The sequence below is a fragment of the Aptenodytes forsteri genome, unplaced genomic scaffold, assembly GCF_000699145.1.
Source record: "Aptenodytes forsteri isolate BGI_AS27 unplaced genomic scaffold, ASM69914v1 Scaffold104, whole genome shotgun sequence".
In the NCBI taxonomy this organism is placed as follows: domain Eukaryota; kingdom Metazoa; phylum Chordata; class Aves; order Sphenisciformes; family Spheniscidae; genus Aptenodytes; species Aptenodytes forsteri.
The window spans coordinates 1,665,891-1,685,336 of record NW_008795943.1 but is presented as its reverse complement, the minus strand read 5'-3'; the positions used below and the strand labels follow the sequence as shown (position 1 = coordinate 1,685,336).

General features: G+C 52.9%; 2 protein-coding genes across 2 annotated transcripts in view; both read left to right on the top strand.

Annotated features, from left to right (window-relative positions):
* The window catches only part of HSD17B7 (hydroxysteroid 17-beta dehydrogenase 7), a 7,813-nt gene extending 2,502 nt beyond the window's left edge, over window positions 1-5,311 (top strand). The window contains exons 4-8 of the mRNA XM_019473669.1: window positions 710-904; window positions 1,831-1,935; window positions 3,006-3,062; window positions 3,666-3,764; window positions 4,169-5,311. Of these exons, the coding sequence (XP_019329214.1) occupies window positions 710-904; window positions 1,831-1,935; window positions 3,006-3,062; window positions 3,666-3,764; window positions 4,169-4,264 (552 nt within the window). The 3' untranslated portion in view covers window positions 4,265-5,311. The remainder of the gene's footprint in view (window positions 1-709; window positions 905-1,830; window positions 1,936-3,005; window positions 3,063-3,665; window positions 3,765-4,168) is intronic.
* Window positions 5,312-16,293: 10,982 nt separating this feature from the next.
* OLFML2B (olfactomedin like 2B) overlaps window positions 16,294-19,446 on the top strand; it is an 18,593-nt gene continuing 15,440 nt past the window's right edge. The window contains exon 1 of the mRNA XM_019473665.1: window positions 16,294-16,355. Coding sequence (XP_019329210.1) covers window positions 16,294-16,355 — 62 coding nt within the window. The remainder of the gene's footprint in view (window positions 16,356-19,446) is intronic.

The window sequence follows — 19,446 nt, the reverse complement described above, 5'->3', positions numbered from 1 at the left end:
GTTGCCCCGACGCAGGTGCAGGACCTTGCACTTGGCCTTGTTCAACCTCATGAGGCTCACTCAGGCCCACTTCTTGAGCTTGTCCAGGTCCCTCTGGATGGCATCCCGTCCCTCTGGCGTTTCGACCACACCACTCAGCTTGGTGTCATTTGCAAAATTGCTGAGGGTGCACTTGATCCCACTGTCTATGTCATTGATGAAGATATTAAACAGTACTGGTCCCAATACGGACCCCTGTGGAATGCCACTCGTCACCAATCTCCATCTGGACATTGAGCCGTTGACAGCTACCTTCTGGATGTGACCATCTAACCAATTCCTCACCCACCGGCCAGTCCACCCATCAAATCCATAAGTGGTGATAGTCATTGTTGCAAGGGTTAATATAATCTTGAGGTTACTCTAGTTAGTCAGTGGATAGAGGTAAACCATATGTAGTTCTCTCTGTCCAGGGTGGATACCAAGACTTGGCTGTATTAAATTCTGAGGTGCTCAACTGAGCTGTGTAAGAGAATGGTGGCTGCTTGTAAATGTTCCTGATGGACCTTGGGCTGAAGTTATACCTGAGCGGTGGCTGCTTCTGGCTAGTCTAGTGAAGATTGACCAAGACTAGGAAAGCTGAGATAAGCTCGTGGCTTTTAAGAACTACAAAGCTATACTGCAAGACTTTAAAATTACTGTGTTAAGTAAGTTAACAATTCTTTTGCAGATTCGTCAACTTGAGTCTCTACTCTGCAGTAATGAAAAGCCCTCACGACTCATCTGGACCTCTTCCAGCAATGCCAGGGAGTCTGCCTTCAGCCTTTCTGACTATCAGCATGCCAAGGGGCAGGAATCATACAGTTCCTCCAAATACGCTACTGACCTGACAAGTGTGGTTTTGAACAGGAAATTTAATAAGCAGGTGATGATGGGGTTTTCATGTCTGAAGAAACCTGATGAGCTCCTACTGTTTATAATTATCATTACATTGTTGTTACCTAGTTGCATTCATTCATAGCAATCTGATATGTTCCTTAATGCACATGTAAGAACTAAACACGGCTGAGGTTGAACCAGTGGTGTGAGTGGTGGAGAATCTGCCAGAAAGACTGCTTCTGGGGTTCTTGTCAGAAAAACTTCTGAAAGCAGAAGATTTTAGGAGCGGTCCCTACCTTGCAAGCTCTAGCTGTGTCTTTAAGACCAATTCTTTGGTCTAAAGAGCAAAGAGCTGCTGCTCTTTTCAGGCATACCTGCCTATCAGAACAGGGCTGCTCAAGCAGCTTTGCCTGCAAGCACTTGAGGTGCAGGCTCTGCTGTCTCTCCTGATGGCTCCGTGCTGTGATTCAAGTTTGTAATGCTAAGATGTTGTGAGCAACCTGCTTTCCCTGTTATGGGGCATTGCCGGATTTTGTTGGCAAGCTGCAGCCCTAGTCCAGCGATAGTGATTGCACTCTTTTGAAATACTTCAGGAGAAAATGGTTTAGTCCTAGAAGGTTGAACTCTTATCAAAGGCTATCTCACCTTTAAGAGATCTGAGCGGGCTGTAATTTGTGGGATGACTGCTGTTGCTGCTGAGCTGCATGAGGTTGTGATGTGCTGGGAGGCTGCGCCTTCTGTCTATGATATGGGCATAGATTTAACAAGAACATCTCCAATTTGGACCTCTCAGAAATCACTACATCTAATCACTCTCTGGCTCTGGTAACTTTAGAGAGGAGAGCATCTACTATTAACTGGTCTCTATATTCATCTTCATTTTCTTGCTGAGAAGTACTAGGAGGGAAGGAGTATGATCCATTCTTAAACTAACTTGTGTATTTACACGCTGATTCGGTCTCTTCTCTGCAGGGTCTGTATTCCAGTGTTGTTTGTCCTGGTCTTGTTATGTCTAACATGACCTACAGGATTTTGCCAGTTTTTCTGTGGAAGCTGCTAATGCCCATCATGTGGTTGGTAAGCGGATCTCCTGGCTGGTTTTGGGTTGAGTTAGCCCTGCTGTGATATACTTCACTGCAAGTGATGTGCAGTGTGCTTCTGGCTCCTTGCTACCCATGCTGCTATACAGCTCTTCCTTCCGTTGGACTGGGGAGGCTGGCCCCTCTGCAAACCTTCCCTGCGGCACCCTGGGGCCCCAATTTCCAAGCTGAGTTTGGAGGTTTGGTGCTGGACAGCCCTGTACATAAAGCCAGGGTTCAGCCCTTCAGCCATAGCAGTGTTTGTCAAGGCTCCCCTTGGAAGGTTTGCCAGACTGTTGTGGGCTTGTGAAACCCTATCGTTTTGGTGGCAGCAGAGCTCAGGACAAAACTTGGCCCCTGTGCTTTGAAATGCTGTTCCTTTCTATAACAGACTATTTTTCAGTGTTCCTCTTTCCATCCCTCTAGAAGGCAGTGTCTCCTGCTCTCTTCTTTCCATCCCTCTGGAAAGCAAAGCCTGCTGCTCTCTATTGCCTCTTCCTCTGCTTTCCCCAAAACTTTCCTTGCCTTTCTTCCTCTGGGCTTCAGCTTTTCAGGTTCACTACAGTTCTGTCTCTGCATGCAGGCTGCCTGCTCTAAGTCTTGATGCTCTTGCTGCAAGATTGGCCTTTCTGCTTAAGCTGTCCCAGCTGGCAGCAGCTGATCCTGACAGATCACATTTCTCCTGGCAGTGGAGAGGCAATGCCTTCTCACTTGTCCTCAACACTGGCAGTATTGCAGATCCTCTCTGCCTCCTGCCAGATGTGCTCTTGAGATCATTCAAGAAGCAGTGCCTGCAAGGTGTGTGTGGCCCGTTGCCTCTTGCTTTGGGGGTGAGCTGTTTGTGTGGGGGCACGGAGCGAGGCTTGCTGATCTGGTGGGTGGCTCCAGAGACCAGAGTTTGTGGTGATAAAGGGATGCTTTAGTCATAAGTGTGCAGTGTTACCTGTAGTCAACTTTGAGAAGCATTTCTACCTCTGGTAGGTGATCTGGTGTGGCTGGGTTGCAGAGGGCTTGCCAAAGAAACCTTGGGCCAAAATATAGATTGTCATGTACTTCTTTTCCCGTCAGATCCGCTTTTTTGCCAAAACATACACTCTGACACCGTATAATGGAGCAGAAGCTCATGTAAGTAGTTCACAACTTGATTTTAATATTCCTCCCTTCTGGGTAGCTCTTCCAGTGTTGTTGGCTTGAACAAAGAGCCTCTCTGCCAGGGCGGGTGCTGTATTTCCCCCCCGAACATCTTACAGCAGTCAGTGCTGGGGGACCAGCTGTGACCAGGGCTGATCCAACAGGTGACGCTTTATGCCCTTCATCAGGTGCCCATAAAATAAATGATTTTGGAAAAACACTATTCCTTCCCTCTCGGTCAGGGAGAATGCTGATCTCCCTGTTGGCAGTCAAGCAGCCATAGATATACGGGCACAGGGGACGGAGGTGAGTAATGCAGGGGACGGTGTGCATCAAGAACAGTAGTGAGCAAGTTTAGCCATGTGAACTGCTTTAGTGGTTTAGCACTGGAGCATAAACATGGTTTACTGTTGGCTCAGGTAGGTCACAGCTGAGGGGAGCCAGCTCAAACTTCTTCCCTATATATCAAGTCTTCCCCTGTTTGGTAAAAGCACCTGTGGTGTTCTCCTTTGTCCATTGGCAGTCAGGTGCTTGACTGCAGGCTTGGTTGGGACAGTGTGTGCTAGACTTGGTACACGTTTGTGCTGTTCTTCCTAGGTGTGGCTGTTCAAACAGAAGCCAGAGTACCTGGATGTGCTTGTCAAATACCACAGCTGTACTTCTGGACTGGGGAAGAGCTATGTGGAGCCCAGAAAGGTAAATGGAGCGGCAGCCTTCTGCTGCGGGGGACTTGGCTAGGGGTCTGCCATCTGCCTCGCGTGGAAGGGTTGGTGCGCCAAGGTGTCCTGTGGCTGGAGTGGAAACAAAATGCATGTTGAATGCTGACGTGGGGTTATCTGCGAGGTTTCCTAGAATAACTTCTGGCTCAAGCTGGACTCTGGAGGACAGTGGAGACAATGATTAGAACAGGATGAGTGTGTAATGATGCTTCCCCAAAATATGCTTTGGCTTTCTGCCCTGGTGATAGATGCCTTTAGTTGCCTCTCTGTGAATGTAGAAGCTTTGGAGATGCACCCTGCTATCCCCAGAGCTACCCTCAGCATCTGTGCTGGCTGCCACCAAGGTGGTGGTCTCACAGTGCTGTTCTTATTGTCTTCCAGATTGATGTGGATGAAGAAACTGCTGAGAAATTTTACCAAAAGCTGTTGGAACTGGAGAAGCAGGCTCTAGAGAGATACAGTGATCTCCTAGATTAAGTAAAGCCAATCTCAGTGGGATAAGTCTCGTATCGGTAACATGGGCTTTCTTCATTCTGGTGCTACTTGTGTTGCCTGCTGTTCTGCAGGCACATGGCTTCAGACCCCATCTTCCTTCTCGACAGAAGGTGAACAGTTCCTGAAAATGGAAATGTGAAAACTGAAGAGAAATACTTAGTCTTTCTGGTATGGGATTTTTTCTGGCATAAAACTGGAGACCTAGAGTAGGTGGAGACTGTCTTAACACAGTTGCAAAGCAGTGTCTTGCGAAAGCATGACTGAACAGTACACAGTTTGGGAACAGCATCAAATTATGTGGCTTAAATCTGGCTTAGTGCAGGAAAGGCAACAGTCTGGGCTGCTGCCCTGCATCTTGGCTCTACCAGTCTTTCTAGATGGCTCAAACACATTACCTGTGGCTGATCCTGAAGTACTTGAAGGCCCATCTTCAGAAGAGCTGCTCTTCATCTGTACATCAAAGCTGGGACCGGCTTTCCAGACATGCTCAACAAGATTGAACCTTGCTGGAAGTCAGGCTCTGCACAGCATCTGAAGCCAAGCTCCTGAAGAGCTGGCCTGAGAAGCGCACCCTTGCCTCAACTCTGAGGACAGATGTCTTGCTGTCCCCTCGGTATGGGGCCATGTTGTAACCACAACTGGCTGGAAAGACTGAAGTTGTTGATGTTAACCTGGACTCAGGGCTAGTCTGCTCTGTTTGTAGCAAGAGTGAGAGGTTACCATGTTATTTTATCTATTTAACTGTCTTTTTATATAAAATTTACTGTACTGAGTTTTCTTCCTGTTGCCTATCTGGGGAGCTTCAAGTACCTGGTGTACTTCAAATGCTGTAGTGAATAAATGACTGGAACTGACTTGTCCTTGCTGCAGTGGTGTTCTTCCTCCAATAGCTGGCTGCTTTTGACTCAGAGGGCTTTGTTGCCTTGCACAATAAGCCTGTGCATACATGGGAAGCATGGGGTCTGTTCTCTCCTGCCATAGGAGAGCTGTTAACCACCTCTTTGGGTTTACTTCTCTTGTTCCTTCTAGTTAATAAAAGATATGAGTGACTTCTGAAGACTTCAGTGTGGTTTTATGTGTTGAGCACCTGTGGGATGTCTGGGACCATTTCCCAGCCTTAGGCACTCGGCAGGCATAGATGTCTCTGGTGCTTGCTTACCCTGATGTGTCACAGAATTACTGATTTAATGCTGTCTAGTAAGGGAGTGTTACAGTGTGCCCAGGCGCTTCCTTGGGGCCTGGCAGGGGCCAGGTGAAGTTAGGAGGGAGGCTGTGCTGCTCAGCCCTGCACCACCCTGGCTGTGGTGGAGACTCCCTGAGCTCTGGAGGTGCAGCTGCGCTGCCCAGGATGGTGCAACCTGCTGGGGGGGCTGGAACGCCCACAAGGGTTGGCTCAGGGGTCTGTGTAGGAAACTGTGGAAGCACAGAGCTGGCATCTGGGAGAATGAAGGCTCTGCAGAGGCTCTTCATTGAGTTGGCTTGTAAGGATACAGATTTAAAGAATCTTGCTTTTATTTTTTTCCTTCCTCCCACCCTCCATTGTTTTTGAGTATCGGTGCAAAGTAGAGGGGTACTGCTAGCATGGTGGTGTCTGCAGTAGAAACAGCTCAGTCTTGAGTTTGGGCTGAGCAGCACCTCTCATCCCTCGAGTGAATACCTGAGCTACCAGCGCTAGTGTGGATGAGAACGGACTCTGGTTTGGCCTGACACTGAAACAGAATGAGAAGCTGGCCATTGTGGAATGATGCTTCCCTTGGCCATGGCTGTAGCTGTTCAGAGTTGTGAAGCAGATTGGGGTGTGCTTATATGGCTCTTTATTTAAATGCAATAAAGTCTGTCCCAGCACCAGCTCTGGGTGCTGTGGCTTTGTTCAGCTGTGTCCTGAAACCCCCTGGGGCCAGAGCCCCCCCTTTCTGGTGCCGTTTCTTCTCCACAGGGAAGGAGTCAGTGGCTGGCTGTCTCTTCAACTTGGTGTACTTGATCCCCACAGCATCCTACAGCAGTATTTGGCTCCTTGTTCTGGAGAGTAATTAAGCATGTTATCTTGATTGGTTTTAGATGAGCATCTTGAACTTTGCTGTGCTTCTGCCCTGGGCTGTAGTAGGTATCATTCACCCCCTCCACCTTTAGGATTCCCCACCTACCCCAAAGCCAGAGACACTCAGTCATTCCCTGCTCTGACTGTTCTCTGATACTACCCCTGTCTCATTTTCTCTCTGGGGTGAGATAAATGAAATGGCAAATGTCACTCAAAACAGAGTCCGACATAACGCTTCATGAAATGAGTGCAACCTACTGGGAGATGGGAAGGACAGGGCTCTTATGCCGAGCTGATCACCTGTATTGTCCTGTACCAGCTGCATGCTGGCGCTGTAGCTGTGACAGTCCAAGGATTTGAATGCAGTAAGGTCTGGAGGTGCTAGAAGAGGTAGCTTTGAATAAGCTAGTATAGTTAGGAAAAATAAATGCTTTCTGGTACGTGAGGGTTTTTTTTTTCTAAAGCCTGGAATAAAGTGGCAAATTTCTAGGGTGGGCAGAGATTGATGACCATAGGTAGGACCTTTGAGGTTTTTTCTCAAGTGTGTACCTGTGGGCTGAAGTTGGGCATTTATCAGGGGAAGTTGTGCCTGATGGGATGGGGCGAGAGCTTTTTGCCTATGGAGCATGCAGAGGCTGGTGAGGGGAGAGGATGTGTGATATACCACTGCCAGTCTTTGAGTTATCCATGATGTTGGTGTCAAATAGAGCTATGAACAGGTTTCTGGGCTCATCTTAAAAGCACTCTGTAGCTCTCCATTGAGGATTTGGGGTTCAGGGTTAGAGAAAGTGTGTGTTTCTGTCCTGTTGTGTCTGAGCTCAGCCTACTGCATGGTTTAGTTTCACCTTAGTTGCTCTGAAGGCAGCTGGTGCACTGCGATGTATGTTACATCCTGGGAGATGCAAGTGTAGGATTCGGGAGTTGTGGGGGATCTGCTGGAGCATGTGGTTGTGGTTGGTGTGGATGCAAAGTGGCCTCTGGAAATCTCTAGCTCAGCTTCCTGCTCGAACAGAGTTACATGAAAAAGGAACAAAAGGCGCTAAAGCACAAGCTGAGCCCTGGAAAGATGGGACAACCTGGGATGGGACATCCCTGATGGGATAAAGTTTGTGGTTCCCCATGAGTTTGGTGCTGCATGGAGCTGGAGATGCACGATCAGCCCAGGTGTCTCCAGAAGTCTACTCTTCAGTTGGAGGAGGTGCTCTAGTGTCACAGGACCCCACTGCTCTATAGGAGTTTCTGCCTGCTTTTGTGACCCCAGGCATCATTGTCCATGCCCTTCTGTAGAAGGAAACTTGGCCGTGCTCGACCTTACCTTCTGCTCCTCTCCTCCATGTTGTGAGAAGCTGGATGTCTTTGCATCCAAAGGATGCAACTGTTCTGTGGGATGGGAACCGTAACCACCTCTCAAGTTTTGTCTTTTGTCCTGAAAGCACAGGTAGGACCTGGTGCCTTGAAATGGAGACTGCCCTCTGTGAACTTTGCCTGGTGAATCCTGCCCAAGGGGTGCTGTGCCACCTGGTTTGGCTGCCCACCACCCAGGTGACTGAGAGCAGAACTGGCCCATGCACCAGAGCTGCCGGTCTGCAGGGAGGGATGGCTCCTCATGCCCTGCTCTTGGCTAACAGACGCCTATGCATGGAGCTTAATCCCCCAGCTAATCTCTTTTGGCCGGCAGGCACATCCAGGCATGAAAGCAGTAATGGAGAAACAGCAACTGGGTCAAGGAGAGCATGCAGGTATGTGCATCTGTCAACCTCTTCCCAATGCGCTCCTGTCCCCTCGTCTTCGCTTGCTAAGGTAGTGGAGACACCACTGATGCCATTGCATGAGTCAGGTGCCTCCGCTGAGGTTGTGCACGTGGAGTTGTTGAGCCCTTTGTGAAATGAAAACAGGTCCTACCCAGAGCATGGGGCCCTGTGGCAGAGCCAGGGGTGACGCAGGGCGGTGAGAAATGCCAGGCATGGGATGGGGGAAGAGCCGGCAGCAGCAGCTGTGAGTCAGTGCTAAGAAAGGAGCTTTCTGTTTGCGATCCTCGGATATGAAGCTTTCCAGAGACGCTCTGGGGCAGGTCTTGAGCGTGAAAACTCATCGTGGTTGCTCTATGACGTCCTGCGCAATCGGGCTGTGCGATCTAATATCTAATCATCATAACTCATCCCAAGTCACCGGTTTCTTATCTTCATGGGCAAATGCGTTGCCTTGCTCCAAACACAGTCTGAGTCCTCCATTGCTTTACAGCTCAGCTGGCTTTCAGCTACGTAGGGTACCGATGGTAGGGGTGTGGGTGGGAACTGCAGCCCAAGTTGCAGCCAAGGGAGGAGGAAGCTTGAGATCAGTGTGGCAGGGCTGAAATCCCCATGGCTGGGTGACCTTTGCCTCTCCAGGAGGGGAAAACAACAGGATTGAAGGAAACAACAAGGACCAGCGTGTGCCCCTGTAAACAGGGGTGGATGTGATACAGCCAGCTTGTGTCAAAACATCCAGGGTTAACCTTTGAATGGCAACTTCGATGTTGAAAGTGCTCGGAGGGGAGGTGCCTAGAGGGGCTGGGGGGTGAGGACAGACATAGCTCTGAAGAGGTGGGTGAGAAACGGGGAGCGGAAACCCCTCTGGGAATGTTGCAGGAGCATGAATGGTCTGTCTGGCAGGGAAGAGCCAAGGGGGCTGTGGATCCATGTGGGTTTTGCTGAGAATGGGCAAATTGTTGAGCCCCAGGAAATTTTTGGCTGAGAGGGAGTTCTCACACCTCCAGCCACCCCTGCTCTGAGCAGGGATGGCCTCACGGCTGGACCAGGCAGCTCAGGGATGTGTCCAGGTGAGTTCTGAAGTTTCTAGGGATGAAAACCCCACAGTCCCCCCGGGCCCTGTCCCAGGGCTGCTCCCACTCACCACTCCACTTTACAGCTTCCCAGGGGAGAGTAAGGCTGAATTGCTTGAAGGGTGAGATATCAGAGGCTCAAGGCAGACATGTGCCACATGGCCAAGGAAATGGTAAAGCCCAAAGAGAGCCAAGACTGCCTTCAGGGTCAGGGAGGCTTTTCAGTATTGCTTTGCAAAACACGGAGCTGTGCCCAAAGGAGAAACCTTGAAGGGGAACTGGTGGATGAGTTCAGGAACAGCTTGTGAGAAGAATCAGAATGAGTAGTAAATCCTTTATCTATGTTATCAATAGATTCTCCTGTGTAAGAGCAGAGCTTGGAGAGGCTGTGGTGCTATAATTAACATTTTTGGCACCAGTGCTCAGTGAGAGGAGCCTGGGAAGGCTGCCCTGCCAGAAACCCTCTTGCAGATGCAAGGATTTGTATCAAACCAAAGTGCCAGCAGGGGAGACAACAGGGCAGGCAGATGAACGACCAGGGCTGGATGACATTCATCTTGAGGCAAAGTAGCTGAACTGATTGCTGTGCACTCATTTCTCCCTTAAAACTGCCTCAAGCAAAGCATACAGGAGAAGGTGGCTGGATACCCAGCCTGGGGTCAAGCTGTATAAGGTCTTGCTGCGAGACAGCGCAGATGCTAAACACTTATGTAGGATCCTCTTTCTCGAAAGAGAAGCTACTAAAGACAAAGACGACCTCGGGGTGCACCAGCGAGGCATGGCTCCGGTCTTGCCCTGCTCTTTGTTTCTGTCTGTCTCAGCAGAAGCTTTGGTCAGTTCAGTTTGGTTCAGCGTACGTCTGCCTGTGGGAGTCGTGTCCCCTGGAAGAACCTGCATGTGCTCCTCCAGGGCAGTGACAGTGGAAGGCATGTGGCAGCCTGGCAGAGAGGAGGTGGCAGGGCGTTCGGGGCCCCCTCCAGGGCTGGATCCACAGAGAACACCCCGGTAACCCTACTTGGTACCACAGCACTGAGACAGCGCGTAGTGCCACCCCCAGCTGAGCATTGCAGACTGAACACAGTCCCACCCTCAAGGGACAGCAGTGACCTCAGGGGTGGGGAATCTAGCCAGCCTGTACAAGTGGCTGGGACAAGGCTGAGAGGACAGCCATGCTTTTGAGCATCGTGTTCAGCCCTGGAGAGCTAGGCATGCTCGCCCAGAACTCAGGTACTCCTGAGATTCACCTCCGAAGTAGCTCCATGAGTCACAGTGGCCTGCACCTCTCTGGGAAGCACAAGGCAGGTGCATCAGTATTTCATGTCCTTGTGTTCTGAATAGATAGTGGCTCATCCGTGGTGAGCCAGCAAAAGCCAGACCTGCTGAGACGGTTTGGATAAGTCATTTCCAAGCAGCGGCGTGTGGAGGCTGCAGGGATGCTGCTCTGTACCTGCCAGCCCCGCAGAGCCCAGGGACACGTGCTGCATGGCCTCCAGGCATTGGTGATCTCTTAATGGCCTTAAAATGCAGTAACACCACTCAGGAGTGGAGCGGATTCTCACACTACCTACCCACGCTCTGCCTGTCAGCAGCTGCCACAGCTCAGGGGTCAGGAGAGCTGCATCGCATCCCTGCCTTGAATTCCGTGGATACCTTTCAGCAGGTCATGGCTTCCTTGGCCTTAGGCAGCTCTTAGGTTAACTCAAGCTCTTCCTGCTGTGCCCAGCAGCTCCCCAGGCAGCTCATGACAGGCATTCTTGTCTGGAGAGGGATGTGTTGTCACCTGGGTCTGGGCTGCGTGGATGGGAGCAGGCAGAACATGCTGGGGGGGGGCACTTGGGTCCATGCAATAGCAGAGATATTGAGGAACAGAAAGGGTTGGAGGCCAGCTGTGAGGATGGCTCCATCTCTGGGCTAGCTGCCAGGCAGCAGCAGAGATCGAGGTCAGTGATGTTAGGGAGAGGAGGCCGTAGCATGCACATTGCCTCATGTTTAGGCTGGAAGGGAACACCAGTTCTAAGGTCGGAGAAGTTGGATTGGTGGGGGCAATGGGCAGTCTGGGCATTTCTCTGTATACAGGCAGTGGGTAGTGTCTCTAGATGTTTTATTGTAGACTCTCTGGAGTGTTGATGACAAGGGCTTCTGCAGGTCCCTTGTTGGAATGTCCCTCTTGGAGCAGGACTAGCGCCAGCACTAATAATCCACATCTCTGTTCCCTGCTGCTACAGGGCCCCACGGTGCTGGTCACATCCTTGGGCTCTCCTGCTCTTCTTTCATGCCCTGAGTCACGAGGTTTTTGGATCCAGGGGTGTTATGTGCTGGCCTTGCAGTTTGCACCTAAGGTCAGAGGTCCATCCTTGTGCCCAAACACCTCTTTTAGGGTGAGTTCTCCCCAAGGGGGAAGATGTGCCAGGGTAGCAGAGACCCCAGAGTGCTTGGCAATGGGAATATCTGTGATGGAGCTCCCTGCTCTGCACGGGGTGGGTGTGTTGGCGGCTGCCCTGTCACATTGCAGGCCTTTTGGGGACCCCTCTGACATTTGCAGTGGGACCAGAAGCCAACAGAGGTCCCCCTGGCTGCGGGGGGACCCGGCCAGTCACATGAGCAGCACTCAGTTTGTCTCCTACAGCAGATGCCGGGACTGAACTTTTGCCTTGCCGAAATCCAGCCCTTGGGCCGGTGAACCGCTCAGCAGCGTGCCAGCCCAGCAGGCAGCTCTCGCCAGATGCCAGAGAGCCGCCTCAGTCCTGTGGGCACCAGTGGCTTCCTCCCACACACGTGGCGATGGCCCTTGGCACTTCCTTCATTAACAAAGCCTTCAGCAAGTTCAATGGCTCTTGCCAGGGTCCCTGGCACAGTGTTTAATGAGAAGGGGCCACGAGGGTGGGCCATCTCCCGCAGGAGATCACTCCTTGGTGTGCACAGTCATTCTCCAGCCGTGGAGGCTGAGAGCTGGGTCCAGCCTCTGCCCTCCTCTCTTTTCCCAAACTCAGGGACAATGCTGTTGGGGTGTAGAGCAGTAGTGTTAGCGAGGATATAGGAGAGAAGGGTGAGCACGCAGTCATGATGGTGGGATTAGAAGCTGGTGGGATGGATGTGTCTTCTCAAACATCTCTTGGGTCCCCCATGAGCCCGCAGGATCCTCAGTGAGTCATAGGCACCAACTGTGGTGGAGCAAGCTGCTATTGTTATTCCAGGGCAAACAGGGAGCGTGTTGGGACAGGTTTGGTGGTGCTGGGGCTGGTTCCATCTCCGGATGTCCTGCCAGGGGCACCTCACCGGCGGGTGCTGCTGACACATGGTGGCTGTGTTCTGGAGAGACCTGCCCTGGCACATCCACCCTACCTGTTCAATCACCTGCTCCGAATGCTGCAGATTGGGCTGATGCTTGCTGCTCACTGCCTGATGAGCTGAGCTTTGTAATTAGTTGCAACAGGACCTGCCAACACTCCTCATGACCCAGACATCTGCCAGGGACATGTCATGTCCTTATCAGCCTTTGCTAATCCCCATTTTCTCCCCACCTTTTCCTCTTGCCTGTGCCCACGTCTCCTGCTCTGAGGTGCTCAGCAGTGACACGATTGCTGCAGGACAAAGATCGGCCTTTGCAGTGTTTAGCAGAGCACCGGTATGTGGGCTGTGGGTCCAACCACAGTGTCCTGGACACCACAAAAGTGCTGTTTGGAGCAGGACAGGCAGTCTGTCCTGGACCTTACCCATGCTCGCTTTGCCAGTGTTGCCAAATTCTGACCACCAGCAGCTTCAGTGGGGGCTGGCTGGGGTGTGCAAAGCTCTGCCCATGTTTTCCTGCACAGCCCAGGTCCCCTGACCTCTCAGGTCCACAGTTCAGCTCAGGAGAGAGCAGAGCAGGGTATTAATGAGAGGGACATCCCAAGGCAGGTGCCAGAGTGGCTGGGAGTTACACAGGAGAGCCAGGCTGGTTTCTCCAGAGCCGAACGGACTGAAGCCAAACAGTCCTCAGAGATTCGCTTTTGTCCAAGTTGGAGGTTTCCCCAGAAAATTCTAGTGGGGTTTTCTGTCTGGGACGTCGAAACAGAAGGTTTCACCTCCTTGCTTCAGGCAGGTGTGAGCAGCACTGTGGCCCCCCCAAGCCCCTGCTTCCCCTGCGGGCCCTGCTTGTCCCCAGTCTTTGCAGGGCTGCTCTGAGTGCAGCTGGGTCAGCCTGGAGGCAGGGAGCTGAGGACGGGGTCCGGGGCAGGTGGGAAGGTGTCAGCCCAAGGTGCTACGGCCAGTGCTGCGTGGAGATATTTCTGTCCTTCTGACCCAGCTTGTTAAATCACAGCTTTTGTCTACAGATCACTCATTTTGTGTTTTCAGCTGAACGTTCATCTCTAGAGGTACCACCTTTTGTGACCGTGCTGGGTTTTAGTGAGAGTGAGAGCTCGTGTGATGTGCATGGGGCACAGACAGCCTCTGTGCGAAGGGTGGTGTGAGCACACCTGTGCGGTGCCTGGGGATGCTGCTGCTGTGGTGAATCCCCCACGCATCCCTTCCCATCACAGCCTCCACCAAGGGTGGGACATGCTGATCAGCTCCGGATGGCCCAGAAGCCGAGGGGCAGCTCATGTATCCCTGCATGTCCAGGTACTGATGGAGTGGCCACAGCAGTGTGTGGGTGTGCTGGAAGCATGCCGATGCGGCAGGGCGTTGGCGTTGGCTAAGTGGCCTCAAAACCCAGGGACAGTCTTGCACAGCCCCACGCAGCGGAGAGGGCACATTGTGCTGCTGTGATATGCGTGCTCAAGGGGATTTATGTTTTGAAACACAGCAAGGTGGAACCTCGCCTTGATCACAGGGGCTCAGCCAGGTTTAATTACAGTGTGCAGTGGGGACGGGTACAAACAGCTGGCATCTCAGGGAGGCAGGATGTGTATGACTGCATCCCTGCGCTGGGGAAGAAGGCGGGTATGAGCTGAGGGTCAGGGGGATGGACACTGCCCTCCATTACTCTCTGGCTTTTTTTGTTATCTCTCATGCTGCTCAAAGCTGGGCTCCTAGCCAGACCCATTTTCCCGGCCCTGCCACACATGGGGTAACCATGGGGCAGGGGTTGCCATGAATGAAGACCAGGGCTGCAGAGTCTCCAAGGCTGCCACGGGAGCCGTGCTGCCTGCACCCTGCAGGTAACAGCGCTGGCACAGGACAGGCACCCGCGGTGTGCAGGAAATGCCAGGTGGGTTCATCATGGTTTAACCTCAGCCAGCAACTGAGCACCACACAGCCGCTCGTTTACTCTCCCCCCGCCCTGGTGAGATGGGAGAGAGAATCGGAAGACTAAAAGTGAGAAAACTCATGGGTTGAGATAAAAACAGTTTAATAATTGAAATATAATAATAATAATAATAGAATATACAAAGCAAGTGATGCACGATGCAATTGCTCACCACCTGCTGACTTACTGAGCATGACATCACATGGTATGGAATGTCCCTTTGGGCAGTTTGGGTCAGCTGTCCTGGCTGTGCCCCCTCCCAGCTTCTTGTGCACCTCCAGCCTTCTCAGTCGGTAGAGCATGGAAAACTAAAAAGTCCTTGGCTAGTGTAAGCACTACTTAGACACAACTAAAACATCGGTGTGTCATCAACATTATTCTCATCCTAAATCCAAAACACAGCACTGTACCAGCTACTAGGGAGAAAATTAACTCTATCCCAGCTGAAACCAGGACAGGGTTCAAAAAGTCTCTGACACTGATGGCGGTGGCACTGCTTGGTGAATGGGAATAGGAAGCCATGAATTTCAGCATCGTATGATTATAAGGTAGAACTTGTATAAAGTGCCACTTTTCTCATACTACAGTAATCTGTCCTGAGCTTTGTACTCAGTGCTGATGCAGCTCAGCTTGGTGCAAGTTCTCCTAAACCCAGCTTTAAGCTGCTCCTGTAAGCTCTTACCAGGTTGAACAGACCTGCCTAGGAAGCCTGGGGCTCATCCCAGCCAGCTAGCCTGTCTGGCACAGCGCAACTCTCCTGGCCTGCTCCAGGTTTTAAAAAACTCTCTTTTAAAGTTTTATTATTATTATTATTTTTAAGACATATTTTTAAATAGATCTCCTATTCTGGCTTGGACAGACCTCCTCTGTCTGCCCAGGTCTTGCTGAAGGAGGGATGCTGAAAGGTCAGGCTTGATGCCGTCGTGCCTCCCACAGGTGACATGGGTTGGACAGCCTCAGAAAGACATGGTTTCCAGGGCATGTGCCTGTTCACCCAGGTTTCATTTGACTCACAGGCATAAACGCAAGTGTCACTGCTGAGGTCAGTAGGGAAACCTCTCAAATTGCTGTGCAACTCAGGGTCATGTCATGAGCTTTCCTGCCTAGTCACATTGCTCCATGAGATGGATTTCCTCCTTCAGTGGATGGAGGTAGGAGGGAGCTTCCCTCACCCTGGGCACCTGCAGCAAAGCTGCGTGGTGGAGCTGACGCATGAGGGACTGTTACTGCTTGCTGTGGCCCCTCACCAGGCTGCATGGCCTCCTGCCATCCAACCATCTGCTGTTCCCAGGTGAGTGGCATCTGTTGAGTCCACCTCTCACTTCAAATGCTCAGATATCTCTCTGCTGACCCTTGGCAGCTACAGAAGCATTGCCTTCATGAGCCCCTGGCTGCTGTTGGCAGCAGGCACTGAGCTGTAGAGCCCAGGGACATGATGGCATACTCCACCAGCCTCTTTCTATATGTGACCTCTGGAAAGCACATCTGGACTAGCTTATAGTGCCTTGCAAAATCCAGCATGGGAATGCTAACAAGGAGACCTGCCTCCTGCAACTTTGGTCTCTCCCAACAGGATGTGGTGCTGGCATCTGAGGCCACGGGACCGAAAGCCACCAGAGCTGAGGTCACAGGGAGGTGATGGGAAGAGCTAAAGCATGTACCAGGAGTGTGCAAGGAACAACCACAGCCTCTAGCTGACCTTGCTCATGTCCGGGCCAGACAACAAGAAACATGACGTGTCCCACTGGTGATGCTAGGTATCTCTTAGCTTTTGGCCCTAAGTTGGCTGGGGTGTGTCCTGTGCAGGTGTGTGTCCTTCCCACCCCCACCACTGATACAGGACTGGGAGGAGGTGCCTGACCCGCCAGAGGGTCGTGCTGCCATCCAGAGACAGGCTGGAGAAATGGCCTGGCAGGGGCCTCATGAAGTTCAACACAGGGAAGCGCAAAGTCCTGCAGCGGGGTAGGAACGACCCCATGCACCAGTACACGCTGGGGGCCACCCAGCTGGAAAACAGCTTGGCGGAAAATGCCCCAGAGGTGCTGGCGGACACCAAGTTGAACGTGAGCCAGCAACGTGCCTTTGCAGCAAGGAAGGCTAATGGTGTGCTGGGGTGCATTAGGGGGAGTGCTGCCAGCAGGTGGAGGAAGGTGATCCTTCCCCTCTGCTCAGCACTGGTGAGGCCACACCTGGAATGCTGTGTCCAGTTCTGGGCTGCCCAGAACAAGAGAGGCATGGACATACTGGAGAGAGTCCAGCGGAGGGCCACCAAGATGATGGAGGGACTGGAGCACCTCTCCTGCGAGGAACGGCTGAGCGAGCTGGGACTGTTCAGCCTGGAGAAGGCTCGGGGAGTGTCTCAGGCAGGCCAGCACTGGCTCTCTGCCCCCGATACGAAGCATTTTGCGCCGGGGGCGCGGGGTCCTGCCCGGGGTGCTGCTCGGGGACCTGCCCGGGGCCGCTCGCCCTCGGCACTGAGCATCCCCCGGGGAGCGGTGCCCGGGCGAGGGGAGCGCCCGGCCGCCCCAGGGCTGAGGATGGCGGCGGTCCTCAAAGGGCACGCCGTGCCGCAGCGTGCACTGCCTCCCTCGGTCCTGCCAAGCTCAGCATCCCCTAAAATCAAAATGAATGACTCCCTAGACCTAGCGTCGGGGCCAGCCCAGATCTTAAGCCTCCCACCATCATATCCGTGGCCTGACTTGACCCCTAATGGCACAGTCTCCCTGCTGCCAGTGCCTCTGACAAGGCACTACCCAGACATTGCGGGGCCCAGATCAGCAGAGGGAGCTGCAAGGCGCACAAGGGCATGCTTTCCGGGGAGCTTGGGGGGGCAGGTTTTTTGCACCCACAGCTCCAGGCACAGAGGTGCTCTGTTGCCTGTCATGGGGCTGTTAGATTCCCTTTTTCCCAGGCCCAGTGATGTTTTCACTTGTGGCACTTGAAGAGCACCGTCTACCTGCTCCCTTGGGCAGCCCCGGTTTTGCATGAGACCAGTCACACAGAATGGGGCCAGGCGTGGGGACACTGGGGCCTCCTGCTCAGGTCAGGGTCTGGGCCAGCCTTTCAGCAAGACAGAAAAGCCAGAGCCACACTTGTTTGCTCCACTGTCCTCCTCTGTCTGTGGGTTTGTCTTGTTTTTTCCTTGAAGGGAGGACGTTCAGACTTTAGAGATGACCACAGTGAACCCAAACTGCCTGTTGCTGTCTCCTCTTGCCCCCAAAGGACAGGCTTAAACTTGTCTTTAACCCAAGCTAAATACCACCAGAAAGGCTTTCTTTCACTTATAAAGAAAAGAAATCAACAAAAGATGTCAGTAATATGTGAAATCCTTCCTTTTCGTTTTGAAATACTGTGGTTGATTTGTTTTCCTTCTTCTCCCAGCCTTTGAAAGTGACCATTAGGAAAAGGCCTAAAAAGTCAGAGGTGCTCCTTGCCATGGGACCTCTCGGGGCTGCTCTCAGCTGCCAGCCCTGATGGTGACATAGCTGCATGGGGGTCCAGCGCTCTGAGCCAGCTGAGATCTCCTGGAGGTCCCACTGGACACGGGCTGGGGGCTGCCCAGTCTCGCAGCCTCAGGGCAGTCTATGCTGACAGACTGACTGGAGTAGCTGCCCCTGGGGAAGCTCAGCTGTTGTCAGCACGGAGTGATGGAAACAGAACTGAAGGAGCTGGTGCCCGAGGGATGTTTTATCCTTGAGAGAGGCTGGTGGGGGGAGGCTTTTAGAAATGCCTTTCCCCTCGTAATGCTCTCCAGTTGCCTAAAGGTTGGCTGTCCTTGTCCTCCCATCCTCCCTGGCTGCTTCCCCTCCTGCTCAGCCTTGCTGCAGGGACTCATGCATCCCTTCTCCACAAGCTTTGCTTCTCAGGGAGGCCGGAGGAGAGGGGGGCATGGTGCCATGCCACACAAAGCCTGCGGTCCTGGCCCTGGAGTCAGCAACTTCTGCTGTCCCCCATGCCACAGCTGCTTCCTCTCTCACACAAGATGTTTTCTTTGTGTCTGGTAGCTCCATCCCTCCAGTCTGTCCCTGGGAGAGAGCAATGGGATGTGAGAGCTGGAGCCACCCTAGAGAGGTGCCCGGTCCCAGGGCTGCAGGCACCGGGTTTAGGGTGATTTTGGGACACGTGTGCGTTAAGGACTGGGCGTGCTTCGCTGGTGCACAGCCTTGCTTCAGTGAGAGCTTTGCATGGCCTCTCGTGCCACCTGCTGCACATGTGGCTTCTCCCTCTGACCTGTGGGCAGGTTTTGAGGCAAATGTGAGCCTGTGCCATACCTGGGGCACAGTGCTGGCATGTATTTGATCGCCATCGGTACATTTATGAGGGAATCTCAGGTTTCATCACAAATTAACGAGGCCCAGACATCATCACCGCAGTGCAGACACCTACGCAGTGGAGGATGCTGCGCCTGTGCTTTCCCTGGGAACAGTGCGTCCAGGATGTTTCCGTTTGGCAGGAGGCGCAGAAGGATACAGGACTGCCAGAGCACGGCCGCTTCCTGACGGCGTCAGCCTAAATTTCAGTAAGCACATGGAGGTCTGCACTCATGGCTAGGAGCCTGTCTTCAAAACACGAACTGCTCGTGTGACCCCAGTGCATGCAGCGTTACTGGAGAGCCGCAGGCATGGTGTGTGCTGTGCCATGCCATCAGGACGGCTTCCCCGTGACCGGGGAGGATGAGAGCCAGGCTGTTACTGGAGATGGAAAAGGGGAGGATGAGAGCCAGGCTGTTACTGGAGATGGAAAAGGAGCCAGGAGCCAGGCTGTTACTGGAGATGGAAAAGGAGCCAGGCAGGCTGTAAGGATGGCTTTCCGTCCCCCACCGGCTCCCCGGCAAACCGCAGGGGTGGGATGCACAGGTTTGCTTGGTGCAGGCAGGCAACGCGGGTATTTTGGGAAGGTGGGTTGCAGCCCACCGGAGAAGCCCCACGTGCAGGAGCTCACCGCAGCTTGCTTTGGGCGGACGATGCCCAAGTCCCCGGGGCCTCCCACTCCCTACTGGCCCCAGCCTTCCCCCCGGGACAGGGCTCGCCCCGTCCCACGCAGGCAGCTTGAGCACCGGGCCCACGCGCCGCCGC